General features: G+C 50.8%; 1 protein-coding gene across 1 annotated transcript in view; it reads left to right on the top strand.

Moving 5' to 3' along the window:
* INTS3 (integrator complex subunit 3) overlaps nt 1-14,508 on the top strand; it is a gene marked incomplete at its 5' end in the record, with an annotated part of 27,792 nt that overhangs the window by 888 nt on the left and 12,396 nt on the right. The window contains 8 exons of the mRNA XM_031064832.1: nt 658-771; nt 2,678-2,762; nt 4,813-4,879; nt 6,388-6,532; nt 8,934-9,063; nt 10,543-10,640; nt 12,120-12,311; nt 12,903-13,010. Of these exons, the coding sequence (XP_030920692.1) occupies nt 658-771; nt 2,678-2,762; nt 4,813-4,879; nt 6,388-6,532; nt 8,934-9,063; nt 10,543-10,640; nt 12,120-12,311; nt 12,903-13,010 (939 nt within the window). The remainder of the gene's footprint in view (nt 1-657; nt 772-2,677; nt 2,763-4,812; nt 4,880-6,387; nt 6,533-8,933; nt 9,064-10,542; nt 10,641-12,119; nt 12,312-12,902; nt 13,011-14,508) is intronic.

The raw sequence follows: 14,508 nt of genomic DNA, 5'->3' as shown, positions 1-14,508 counted from the left end.
AGGCTGTGATCTGGGTGCCCGCGGCTGGCCCTGGCCCTCGTTAGCAGCCTCGTTAATCACTGCAGCGTTAATTAACCCAGAGCTGCCCCTGGGCTGGGTCAGCCGGGCGGGAAGGGAGGAATTCCGGGAATTTTCTCTGGATTTTCCCCCAAAATCCCTGGATTTTCCACAAATTCCCTGCTCAGGATGTGTTTTCCATAAAATTTCTTGGATTTTTCCCAAAATCCCTGGATTTTCCATCCATTCCTTGCTCAGAGTCTGTTTTCCATGGAATTTCATGGATTTTCCCCAAAATCCCTGAATTTTCCACCCATTCCTGGACTATTTTTCCCAAATCCCTGAATTTTCCATAAATTCCCTGCTCAGGGTGGTTTTTTCATGGATTTTCCCAAAATCCCTGGATTTTCCATCCATTCCTGGGCTGTTTTTTTCCCAAAATCCACAAATTTTCCATCCATTCCCTGCTCAGGATGTGTTTTCCATTGAATTTCATGGATTTTCCAAAGTCCCTGGATTTTCCACCCATTCCTGGACTATTTTCCCCAAATCCCTGAATTTTCCATAAATTCCCTGCTCAGGGTGGTTTTTTCATGGATTTTCCCCAAAATCCCTGGATTTTCCATAAATTCCCCGTTTTTCCCCCGTTTTTCCCCTCAGTGTTACCGGGACCTGGCCCTGGTCAGCAGGGATGGCATGAACATCGTCCTCAACAAGATCAACCACATCCTGATGGAGAAGTACCTGAAGCTGCAGGACACCTGCAGGACCCAGGTCAGGGAGCTCCACACGGAACCTCCTGGCCCACCCGAAATCTCCTGGCCCACCCAAAATTTCCTGTCCCACCTGAACTTTCCTGTCCCACCTGGAATCTCCTGGACTTTCCTGTCCCACCTGGAATCTCCTGGACTTTCCTGTCCCACCTGGAATCTCCTGGACTTTCCTGTCCCACCTGGAATCTCCTGGACTTTCCTGTCCCACCTGGAATCTCCTGGACTTTCCTGTCCCACCTGGAATCTCCTGGACTTTCCTGTCCCACCTGGAATCTCCTGGCCCACCTGGACTCACCTGTCCCACCCAAAATTTCGTGTCCCACCTGGAATCTCCTGTCCTTCTTGTCCCATCTGAAATTTCCTGTCCCACCTGTCCTACCTGAACTCTTCTGTCCCACTTGGAATCTCCTGGCCCACCTAGAATTCTCCTGTCCCACCCAAAATTTCCTGTCCTACCTGGAGTCTCCTGTCCCATCCAAAATTTCCCGTCCTACCCAAAATCTCCTGTCCCACCTTCAGTCACCTGGACTCTCGTGTCCCACCCAAAATCTCCTGTCCCTCTTGTCCCATCTGAAATTTCCTGTCCCACCTGTCCTACCTGAACTCTTCTGTCCCACCTGAACTCTCCTGTCCCACCCAAAATTTCCTGTCCTGCCTGTCCCACCCAACATCTCCTCTCCCACCTGGCGTCTCCTGGAATCTCCTGTCCCACCTGGACTCTCCTGTCCCACCCAAAATCTCCTGTCCCACCTGGAATCTCCTGGACTTTCCTGTCCCACCTGGAATCTCCTGTCCCACTTGGAATCTCCTGGCCCACCTAGAATTCTCCTATCCCACCCAAAATTTCCTGTCCCACCTGGAATCTCCTGGCCCACCTAGACTCACCTGTCCCACCTGGACTCTCCTGTCCCACCTGGAATCTCCTGTCCTTCTTGTCCCATCTGAAATTTCCTGTCCCACCTGTCCTACCTGAACTCTTCTGTCCCACTTGGAATCTCCTGGCCCACCTAGAATTCTCCTGTCCCACCCAAAATATCATGTCCCACCCAGAATTTCCTGTCCAACCCAGAATTTCCTCTCCCACCTGGAGTCTCCTATCCCACTTGGAATCTTGTGTCCCACTTGGAATCTCCTGTCCCACCTGTCCCACCTGGAATCTCGTGTCCCACCCAAAATTTTGTGTCCCACCTGGAATTTTATGTCCCACCCAGCATCTCCTGTCCAACCTGGACTCTTCTGTCCCAAGTGGAATCTTGTGTCCCACCCAAAATCTCCTGTCCCATCTGGAGTCTCTTGTCCCACCTGGAATTTCTTGTCCCATCCAAAATTTATTGTCCCACCTGGACTCTTCTGTCCCACCCAAAATCTCTTGTCCCAGCCAGAATTTCCTGTCCCACCTGGAATCTCCTGTCCCACTTGGCACCTCCTATCCCACCCAGCATCTCCCGGCACCTCCTTTCCCACCTGAAATCTTCTGTCCATCCTGTCCCACTTGTCCCACCTGGAATTTCGTGTCCCACCTAGAATCTTCTGTCCCTCCTGTCCCACCTGAATTTCCTGTCCCCCATGCAGGGGATGAGCAGAGGGGAGCAGGGAGGGCTCGGGGACCTCCCTGTGGGGTGGAGCTGGGGTCCTGGGGTGGGTTTGGGGGTCCCTGGGGGTCCCTGACCCCCCATTTCCCTGTGCAGCTGCTGTGGGTGGGATTGGGGTGGAATTGGGGTCCTGGAGGGTCCTGGGGGTCTCTGATCCCAATTTCCCTGTGCAGCTGCTGTGGGTGGGATTGGGGGGGACTGGGGGTCGTGGAGGGTCCTGGGGGTCTCTGATCCCAATTTCCCTGTGCAGCTGCTGTGGGTGGGATTGGGGTGGAATTGGGGTCCTGGAGGGTCCTGGGGGTTTCCCCTGTGCAGCTGCTGTGGCTGCTGGGGGAGCTGGTGAAGAGCGGCGTGCTGGGAGCCGATGGAGTCTGCATGACGTTCATGAAACAGATTGCAGGTGAGCTGGGGGCGGTGGGAATGTGAGCTGGGAATGGTGGGAATCCCCCGGATCTGAGCAGGGAATGCCCTGGATCTGGGCTGGGAATCCCCAGGATCTGAGCTGGGAAATCCTGAGGATTTGAGCCAGGAATTGCTGGGAATCCTCAGGATTTGAGCTGAGAATCCCCTGGATCTGAGCCAGGAATCCTTGGGATCTGAGCTGGGAAATCCCTCAGGATCTGGGCTGGGAATCCCTCAGGATTTGGGCTGGGAATCCTTGGGATCTGAGCTGGGAATTGCTGGGATAGGAGTCAGGAATTGCTGGGAATCCCTCAGGATCAGAGCTGGGAATTGCTGGGAATCCTTGGGATCTGAGCTGGGAATCCCCCAGATCCAAGCCAGGAATTCCTCAGATCTGAGCTGGGAATCAGATCAGGATCAGCTGGGAATCCTCGGGATCTGGGCTGGGAAATCCCTCAGGATCTGGGCTGGGAAATCCTGAGGATTTGAGCTGGGAATTCCTCAGATCTGAGCTGGGAATCAGATCGGGATCAGCTGGGAATCCCTGATCGGGATCTGAGCCAGAAATCCCCTCAGGATTTGGGCTGGGAATCCCCGAGATCTGAGTCAGGAATTGCTGGGAATCCCCTGGATCTGAGCCGGGAATCCTTGGGATCTGGGCTGGGAAATCCCTCAGGATCTGGGCTGGGAATCCACTTGGGATCTGAGTCAGGAATTGCTGGGAATCCCTCAGGATCTGAGCTGGGAATCCCTGGGATCACTCCCGGCTGGCAGCTCCCGGCACAGGCAGGGGATGGGAGGAGGAGGAGGAGGAGGAGCCGCTCGCTGCTCCGTCCATCCCTCGGGAATCCCGGGAACCCCGCCCTGCTCCCGCCTTTCCGGAGCCTCTTCCGTGCTCCCGGGGCCGGGGCTGCCGTGCAGGGAGCAGGAATTGTGTGCCTGGAATTCCTGGATGGGTGGGGAATGCCAGGAGGGAGGGAGGGAGGGAGCAGTGGGAAAAAGCAGCCATGGGAAAGGGAGCCTTGGAATAGGGAGACTTGGGAAAGGTCCCTGAAAAATCCAGCCCTGGGAAAGGGATTCCTGGAAAATCCAGCCCTGGGAAAGGGATCCCTGGAAAATCAGGCAGGCTTGGGAAAAGGAGCCTTGGAAAAGGTTCCTGGGAAAGGGAGCCCTGGAAAAGATCCCTGGGAAAGGTTCCTGGAAAAGGGAGACTTCGAAAAAGTTCATGGAAAATCCAGCCCTGGAAAAGGAGACCTTGGAAAAGGTCCTTGGAAAAGGCAGCCCTGGAAAAGGGAAATCCCTGGGAAAGGTCCTTGGAAAATCCAGCCCTGGGAAAGGGATCACTGGAAAAAGCAGCCCCGGAAAACCCAGCCCTGGGGAAGGCCCGGGGTCCCCGGGGTCACTCCTCCCCTGCAGGGCCCCTCTGGCTCACACTCCCTGCCCTTCACGGCCGTGCCATTGGCTGGACCTGCCCGTTTTTTCTGGTCCTCCCTGGTTTTTCCCTGGTTTTTCCATGGTTTTTCCATGGTTTTCCGTGGTTCTCCCAGTTTTTCCATGGATTTCCATAGTTCTCCCTGGTTTCTCCCTGGTTTCTCCATGGTTTTCCCTGGTTTTTCCTGATTTTCCCTGATTCTCCCTGGTCTCCATGGGGAGCCTTCCTGGGATCACAGAGATGGGAACAGGCAGCTCCCAAATCCCTTTGTTCCATATCCCAGCTCCCAAATCCCCCTGCTCCACATCCCAGCTCCCAAATCCCCCTGCTCCACATCCCAGCTCCCAAATCCCCCTGCTCCCAAATCCCAGCTCCCAAATCCCCCTGTTCCACATCCCAGCTCCCAAATCCTCCTGCTCCACATCCCAGCTCCCAAATCCCCCTGCTCCACATCCCAGCTCCCAAATCCCCCTGCTCCCAAATCCCCCTGCTCCACATCCCAGCTCCCAAATCCCCCTGCTCCACATCCCAGCTCCCAAATCCCTCTGTTCCACATCCCAGCTCCCAAATCCCCCTGCTCCCATACCCCAGATCTTTTTCCCTGCTCTTTTCCCAGGTGGGGACGTCACTGCCAAGAACATCTGGCTGGCAGAGAACGTTCTGGAGATCCTGACAGAGCAAAGGTAACCCCCGGGAACCCTCCCTCCTTGCCCTTCCCGCATTCCCAAAGTGCCTAAATCCCCTAAACGCCCTGCAGGGCTGAGGAGCAGGCGTGGCTCTGGCCCAGCATCCCGGGAATGTTTCCTTCCCAAACTTCCTGAGCCACGGGGGGAGCTTTTCCTTTGGGAGCAGCAGCCTGGAGTTGATTGCCCCCAAAAAATTTCCTGTGTTTGCCAGCTGGGAATTCCATCCCATTGTCCTGGAGCCGCAGAATTCCTGGATTCAGGATTGCCCAGGCAGGGCTGGGAATGGCTTTGCTCCAAGCTGGGGCAGCAGTGAAATCCCTAAAATCCCATGGAGCTGCTCCAGCTTTTATCCAGCTGGATTTGTCCTGGGTTTGCTTTTTCCTGGGATTTTTTTCCCTGGGATTTTTTCCCTGGGATTTATTTTCCTGGGATTTTTTTTTCCCTGGGTTTGTTTTATCTGGGATTTTTTTTTTTCCTGGGATTTGTTTTCCTGGGATTTTTTTTTTTCCCTGGGATTTTTTTTCCTGGGATTGTTTGTCCTGGGATTGATTTGTTTTTCCTGGGATTGTTTTTTTGTTTTTCCTGGGATTCAGAGGCAGCAGGAGCCACCTGGCACACTCCAGGGCTGGGCTGGATTTTCCAGTGTTTATCAGTTCTGTGTTCATCATCAATATATTTATCAGTTAATATCTGTATAATTTAATATATTTATTATTTATTGTCCTTATTAATTAATATGTTTCCCAATTATTAATTAACACCTTTGCTGATGCCCAGGGTGATGGTTCCAGGTGACACCAGCCCCGTCCCCGCTTTGTTGCTCGCACCATTCCCAGTGTTCCCTTCCCCTCCCAAATCCCACAAATATATCATTTAATATCTTTATTATTTATTAATTAACACATTCCCCCAGTAGTATCTTTATTAATACATTTATTTATTATTTAATCACATTTACTGATGCCCAGGGTGATGGTTCCAGGTGACACCAACCCCATCCCACCATTGCCGCTGGCCCGTTCCCGGTGTTTCCTTCCCCCACCCTGATCCCACAAAGATATAACTTAATATCTTTATTATTTATTAATTACCACATTCCACAATTAATACACCTATTAATTAATAAATTAATTAATGTATTTATTATTTCATCACCTTTATTGGTGCCCTGGGCCATGATTCCAGGTGACACCAACCCTGTTCCCCCTTTGCCGCTCGCTCCATTCCCGGTGTTCCCTTCCTACCCCCAAATCCCACAAAGATATAATTTGATATTTTTGTTAATTAACACATTCCCCAATTAATACATTAATTAATTAATTAATATATAACTTAATTACTTCTACTGATGCCCTGGGCCATGATTCCAGGTGACACCAGCCCCGTCCCCCCTCTGCCGCTCGCCCCATTCCCGGTGTTCCCTCCCCGTACCCCGATCCCACAGGATCCCCTGTAATTCCTCCCCACCCCGGGGGCTGATTTGGGGCGGATTTGGGGTTTCTCAGGGAGTGGGTGCTGAAGAGCAGCCTGCTGGTGGCCATGGCCGTGTACACCTACCTGAGGCTGATCGTGGATCACCACGGCACGGCCGCGCTGCAGGCGCTGCGCCAGAAGGAGGTGGAGTTCTGTGTGTGCCTGCTCAGGGAGAGGGTGAGATTATTGATTGGGATTGGGATTGGGATGGGATTGGGATTGGAGTTCTGTGTGTGCCTGCTCAGGGAGAGGGTGAGATTATTGATTGGGATTGGGATTGGGATGGGATTGGGATTGGAGTTCTGTGTGTGCCTGCTCAGGGAGAGGGTGAGATTATTGATTGGGATTGGGATTGGGATGGGATTGGGATTGGAGTTCTGTGTGTGCCTGCTCAGGGAGAGGGTGAGATTATTGATTGGGATTGGGATTGGGATGGGATTGGGATTGGAGTTCTGTGTGTGCCTGCTCAGGGAGAGGGTGAGATTATTGATTGGGATTGGGATTGGGATGGGATTGGGATTGGAGTTCTGTGTGTGCCTGCTCAGGGAGAGGGTGAGATCCTATGGGATTGGGATGGCAATGGGATTGGGAATGGAAATGGGATTCTGCATCTCCCTGCTCCAGGAGAGGGTCAGTGCATGGGGTGGGATTGGGATGGAAATGGGATTGGGATCCTGCATCCCCCTGCTCCAGGAAAGGGTGAGTGGGAATGGGATTGGGAATGGAAATGGGATCGGGATCCTGCATCTCCCTGCTCAGGGAGAGGGTGAGCGGGATTGGGAATGGGATTGGGATGAGATGGGATGGGAATGGGATTGGGATTGGGAATGGGAATGGGATGGGGATGGGATCGGGATCCTGCATCTCCCTGCTCAGGGAGAGGGTGAGCGGGATTGGGAATGGGATTGGGATGAGATGGGATGGGAATGGGATTGGGATTGGGAATGGGAATGGGATGGGGATGGGATTGGGATCCTGCGTCTCCCTGCTCCGGGAGAGGGTGATTGGATGGCATTGGGATGAGGATGAGGATGGGATGGGGATCCTGCCTCCTCCAGCAGCAGGGCGGTACGCTGTGGTGTGACCCCGTTCCCCACGAGGGGCAGGCCGTGCCCCACTTTGGGCCGGGGGCCCTGCAGCAGCCCCAGGTCGCTCAGGATGGAGCAGGAAACCCCCCAGGGCTGGGATCCATCCCAAACCCTCCCATTCCCCCTCCTCCCCCATCCCCTGGCTGCGTTCCTGGGGGGAACCTGGCAGATTTATGGGATTTGTGGGATTTGTGGGATTTATGGGCCGATTGTTTGCTTTGGGAGGGAGAACATTCCAGAACAGCTGCTGGAATGACCCTCCCTGGCGGGGCAGGGGGCCAGGGAGGGGAGGAGGGAAAATTCTGCCTTCCCTGATCCCATCCCCTGCTCTGGAAAGGGATTTCCCTCCCTGTTTCCAGTTCAGGGATTGTTTCGTGGGATTTTCATGGGATTTTCCCAGTTCATTGATTGTTTCATGGGATTTTCCTGGATTATTTCGTGGGATTTTCATGGATTGTTTAATGGGATTTTCCATGGGTTATTTCATGGGATTTTCATGGATTGTTTCATGGGATTTTCATGGATTGTTTCGTGGGATTTTCATGGATTGTTTCATGGGATTTTCCCAGTTCAGGGATTGTTTAATGGGATTTTTCCCTCCTTTTTCCAGTCCATGGATTGTTTCATGGGATTTTCCCAGTTCATTGATTGTTTTATGGGAATTTCATGGATTGTTTCATGGGATTTTCTTGGATTATTTAATGTGATTTTCCTGGGATTTTCCTGGATTATTTAATGGGATTTTCATTGATTGTTTCATGGGATTTTCCTGGGTTGTTTAATGGGATTTTCCTGGATTATTCCATGGCATTTCCATTGATTATCTCATTGAATTTCCCCTTTTTTCCCAGTTCATGGATTGTTTCCTGGATTATTTAATGGAATTTCCCCCCTTTTCCCAGTTCATGGATTGTTTCATGGGATTTTCGTGGATTATTTAATGGGATTTTCATGGGTTTTTCCTGGACTATTTCATGGCATTTCCATGGGTTATTTCATGGGATTTTCATGGATTGTTCCATGGGATTTTCATGGATTGTTTAATGGGATTTTCATGGATTATTTCATGGTATTTCCATGGATTATTCCATTGAATTCCCCCCTTTTCCCCCAGTTCATGGACTGTTTCATGGGATTTTTGTGGGCTGTTTAATGGGATTTTCATGGGCTATTTAATGGGTTTTTCCTGGACTATTTCATGGCATTTCCATGGGTTATTTCATGGGATTTTCATGGATTGTTCCATGGGATTTTCCTGGATTATTCCATGGCATTCCCATGGATTATTCCATGGAATTCCCCCTTTTTCCCCAGTTCATGGACTGTTTCATGGGATTTTCCTGGATTATTTAATGGGATTTTCATGGATTGTTCCATGGGATTTTCATGGACTATTCCATGGTATTTTCCTGGATTATTCCATGGGATTTTCCTGGATTATTCCATGGCATTCCGATGGATTATTCCATGGAATTCCCCTTTTCCCCCAGTTCATGGACTGTTTCATGATCGGCCGGGACCTGGTGCGGCTGCTGCAGAACGTGGCTCGGATCCCTGAGTTTGAGCAGCTCTGGAAGGACATCCTGCACAACCCGCAGGTGCTCAGCCCCCAGTTCACAGGTCTGATCATCCCTTCTCCATGAAATCCCCAAATTCTGCTGTTTTCCAGGGCTTTTCCAATGCCCTTTTTGTTGCCAGAGTGACAAAACTGCCTTTTGTTTCCTTAAAAAGGAAAGGAGCTTGGGAGTTTCTTTAATGAAGTGAAAATTGCATCTCATAGGCTTGAAGGACTCCACCTTAAACTTTAAAGAATTTCACCTTAAATTTTAAAGAATTTTACCTTAAACTTTAAAGATTCCCACCTTAAACTTTGAAGATCCCCACCTTAAACTTCAAGAATTTCACCTTAAACTTCAAAGAACTTCACCTTAAACTTTAAAGAATTTCACTTTAAACTTTAAAGAATTTCACCTTAAATTTTAAAGAATTTTACCTTAAACTTTAAAGAATTCCACCCTTAACTTTAAAGAATGCCACCTTAAACTTTAAAGGATTTCACTTTAAACTTTAAAGAATTTCACCTTAAACTTAGAGAATTTCGCCTTAAACTTTAAGAACTTCACATTAAATTTTAAAGAATTTCACCTTAAACTTTAAAGGATTTCACCTTAAATTTTAAATAATTCCACCTTAAACTTTAAAGAACTTCACCTTAAACTTTAAAGGATTTCACCTTAAACTTAAAGAACTTCACCTTAAACTTTAAATAATCTCACCTTAAACTTTAAAGAATTTCACCTTAAATTTTAAAGAACTTCACCTTAAATTTTAAAGAATTTCACCTTAAACTTTAAAGAATTCCACCTTAAAATTAAAGATAGACTATTAAACAAAAGCCAAAAAGTCTGGCCTAAGCAATTCACCAAAAAAAAAAGAAGAGAACAAAAAAACCCGATTGCTTTTGTGAAGTGTTTTACCCAGAACAAAACCCTCTTGCTTAAAAGTTAAACTTGAGAACGACTTGAGAACAACTTGAGAAAAACTTAAGAACGACTTAAGAAGAATTTAAGAAGAACTTAATAAAAACTTGAGGAAAACTTTTTAGAAAAACTTAAGGAAAACTTAGGAAAAACTTAAATACATTCCTATATTTATTCACATTGATGATGTTCCTATATTTATTGACATTATTGATATTCCTATATTTATTCACATTTGTGATATTTCTATATTTATTTACATTATTGATAACCCTGTATTTATTTACATTAATTATATTCCTATATCTATTGACATTAATTATATTCCTATATCTATTGACATTAATTATATTCCTATATCTATTGACATTAATTATATTCCTATATCTATTGACATTAATAATATTCCTATCTTTATTTACATTAATTATATTTCTATTAATTATTCCCTTCTCTGGGCACTTCCCAGCAGCTTCTGGATGCAGCAATTCCAGGGAAGTGGGGCTTGGAAGTGTTCCCACCCTTTGGAGCCCGGTCAAATCCCTTTAAACACCTCAGGGAAACACTCAGACCGTATTTGAGGCTTTTTGCACCCAAATTTCTGTCGCTGTGCCCCCAGGTGTGCTGCAGCTCCTGCAGTCCAGGACCTCCCGCAAGTTCCTGGCGTGTCGCCTCACGCCCGACATGGAGACCAAGCTGCTCTTCATGACCTCCAGGGTAAAAACCCCCTGGATCCCAAATTCCACCTGGCTTCTGTCTTAAATTCCACCTGGGTTCCCAAATTCCACCTGGGTTCTGTCTCAAATTCCACCTGGATCCCAAATTCCACCTGGGTTCCCTCCCAAATTCCACCTGGGTTCCCAAACTCCACCTGGGTTCTGTCTCAAATTCCACCTGGATCCCAAATTCCACCTGGGTTCCCTCCCAAATTCCACCTGGGTTCCCAAACTCCACCTGGGTTCTGTCTCAAATTCCACCTGGATCCCAAATTCCACCTGGGTTCCCTCCCAAATTCCACCTGGGTTCCCAAACTCCACCTGGGTTCTGTCTCAAATTCCACCTGGATCCCAAATTCCACCTGGGTTCTGTCTTAAATTCCACCTGGATCCCAAATTCCACCTGGGTTCTGTCTTAAATTCCACCTGGATCCCAAATTCCTGATGGGTTCTGTCCTGAATTCCTGATAGGTTCCCTCTTAAATTCCCTCTGGGTCCCCAAATTCCACCTGGATTCCCAAATTCCTGATGGGTTCCCTGCCAAATTCCACCTGGATTCCCAAATTCCTGATGGGTTCCCTGCCAAATTCCACCTGGATTCCCAAATTCCTGATGGGTTCTGTCCTGAATTCCCACCTGGATTCCCAAATGCCACCTGGACTCCCAAATTCCTGATGGGTTCCATCCCAAATTCCCCGTGAATTCCCTCCCAAATTCCCCCTAGGTTCCCTCCTAAATTCCCTCTGGATTCCCAAATTCCTGATGGGTTCTGTCCTGAATTCGACCTGGGTTCCCAAATTCCTGATGGGTTCCATCCCGAATTCCCCCTAGCTCAGGGTCCTGCTTGTCCCCACTGCCACCCCTGTCCTGTGTCCCCAGCCCCGTCCTGTGTCCCATTTCCAGCTGTGTCCCCTGTCCCCATCCCTGTCCCCTGTCCCCAGCTGTGTCCCCAGCTGTGTCCCCATGTCCGTGCAGCTCTCCCCAGCCCTGTCCCATGTCCCATACCTGTCCATGTCCCCTGTCCCCAGGTGTGTCCCCATGTCCCTGTCCATGTCCCATACCTGTCCCCAGCCATGTCCTCAGCCCTGTCCCCATGTCCCCAGCTGTGTCCCATGTCCCATACCTGTCCCCAGCCCTGTCCCCATGTGTCCCCATCCCTGTCCCCTGTCCCCAGCTGTGTCCCCAGCTGTGTCCCCATGTCCGTGCAGCTCTCCCCAGCCCTGTCCCATGTCCCATACCTGTCCATGTCCCCTGTCCCCAGGTGTGTCCCCATGTCCCTGCCCATGTCCCATACCTGTCCCCAGCCATGTCCTCAGCCCTGTCCCCATGTCCCCAGCTGTGTCCCATGTCCCTGTCCCTGTCCCCAGCTGTGTCCCCATGTCCCTGTCCATGTCCCATCCCTGTCCCCATGTCCCCATCCCTGTCCCCATGTCCCATCCCTGTCCCCAGCCCTGTCCCCATGTCCCATACCTGTCCCCAGGTGCGCTTTGGGCAGCAGAAGCGGTACCAGGACTGGTTCCAGCGGCAGTACCTGTCCACCCCCGACAGCCAGTCCCTGCGCTGTGACCTGATCCGCTACATCTGCGGCGTGGTGCACCCGTCCAACGAGGTGCTGAGCTCGGACATCCTGCCCCGCTGGGCCATCATCGGCTGGCTGCTCACCACCTGCACGGTCAGAGCCCCAAACATGGGCTGGGAGAACACAAAAATGGGTTACAGGATGGGAGAAACCCCAAAATGGGCATGGGATGGGCTGGGAGATCCCAAAAATGGGGTACAGGGCCATCATGGGCTGGCTGCTCACCACCTGCACGGTCAGAGCCCCAAACATGGGGTACAGGGTGGGAGAAACCCCAAAATGGGCATGGGATTGGCTGGGAGAACCCAAAAATGGGGTACAGGGCCATCATGGGCTGGCTGCTCACCACCTGCATGGTCAGAGCCCCAAAAATGGGCTGGGAGAACCCAAAAATGGGGTACGGGGGGGCTGGGAGAGGGGCGACCCCAAAAACCGGGTATGGGATGGGCTGGGAATGGGAACATCCCAAAAATGGGGCAGGAACATCCCAAAAAGGGATCTTGGAGGGTTCTCAGAGGGATTTTGGGGGGCTCTTGGAGGTTTCCCAGCTCTGAGTTTGGTCATGGGGGGATCTCAAGGAATCTTGGTGGGATCTCAGGGGCTTCTTGGAGAGGTCTCAGGGAATCTTGGTGGGATCTCGGCATTGTGTTCATGGGATGTTTTGGGATTTTTGGTCTCCTGCAGTCGAACGTCGCTGCCTCCAACGCCAAGCTGGCTCTGTTCTATGATTGGCTCTTCTTCAACCCCGAGAAGGACAGCATCATGAACATCGGTGGGTGGGACCTGCCCGGGGCGGGATCCAGGGGGATCTGTCCTGGGATGGGATCCTGGGGCTGGGATCCACCTTGGGATGGGATCCTGGGCAGTTCCTGGGGTGGGATCCATGGGGATCTGCCTTGGGATGGGATCCATGAGATGTTCCTGGGATGAGATCCGTCAGATGTTCCTGGGGTGGGATCCATGGGGATCCACCTTAGGATGGCATCCATGGGATGTTCCTGGGATGAGATCCATGGGATGTTCCTGGGGTGGGATCCATGGGATGGGATCCATGACATGTTCCTGGGGATGGGATCCTGGGATGTTCCTGGGATGAGATCCATCAGATGTTCCTGGGGTGGGATCCATGGGGATCCACCTTGGGATGGGATCCATGAGATGTTCCTGGGATGAGATCCATGGGATGTTCCTGGGGTGGGATCCATGGGATGGGATCCATGGGATGTTCCTGGGGATGGGATCCTGGGATGAGATCCATGAGATGTTCCTGGGGTGGGATCCATGGGGATCCACCTTAGGATAGAATCCATGAGATGTTCCTGAGATGAGATCCTTGAGATGTTCCGGGGGTGGGATCCATGAGATGGGATCCATGGGATGAGATCCATGGGATGTTCCTGGGGTGGAATCCATGGGATGGGATCCATGAGATGTTCCTGGGATGAGATCCATGAGATGTTCCTGGGATGGGATCCATGGAATGTTCCTGGAGTGGAGTCCTTTGGATGGGATCCATGAGATGTTCCTGGGGTGGAATCCATGGGATGTTCCTGGGGTGGGATCCATGGGGATCCACCTTAGGATGGGATCCATGGGATGTTCCTGGGATGGGATCCATGAGATGTTCCTGGAGTGGAATCCTGGGATGTTCTTGGGGATGGGATCCATGAGATGTTCCTGGGGTGGAATCCATGGGATGTTCCTGGGGTGGGATCCATGGGGATCCACCTTAGGATGGGATCCATGGGATGTTCCTGGGATGGGATCCATGAGATGTTCCTGGAGTGGAATCCTGGGATGTTCTTGGGGATGGGATCCATGAGATGTTCCTGGGGTGGAATCCATGGGATGTTCCTGGGGTGGGATCCATGGGGATCCACCTTAGGATGGGATCCATGGGATGTTCCTGGGATGGGATCCATGAGATGTTCCTGGAGTGGAATCCTGGGATGTTCTTGGGGATGGGATCCATGAGATGTTCCTGGGGTGGAATCCATGGGATGTTCCTGGGGTGGGATCCATGGGGATCCACCTTAGGATGGGATCCATGGGATGTTCCTGGGATGGGATCCATGAGATGTTCCTGGAGTGGAATCCTGGGATGTTCTTGGGGATGGGATCCATGAGATGTTCCTGGGGTGGAATCCATGGGATGTTCCTGGGGTGGGATCCATGGGGATCCACCTTAGGATGGGATCCATGGGATGTTCCTGGGATGGGATCCATGAGATGTTCCTGGAGTGGAATCCTGGGATGTTCTTGGGGATGGGATCCATGAGATGTTCCTGAG

This window comes from Geospiza fortis, unplaced genomic scaffold (assembly GCF_000277835.1).
Source record: "Geospiza fortis unplaced genomic scaffold, GeoFor_1.0 scaffold375, whole genome shotgun sequence".
Classification (NCBI taxonomy): Eukaryota; Metazoa; Chordata; class Aves; order Passeriformes; family Thraupidae; genus Geospiza; species Geospiza fortis.
Note: the sequence above shows the minus strand (reverse complement) of the source record. Positions and strands in the feature narration are given on the sequence as shown.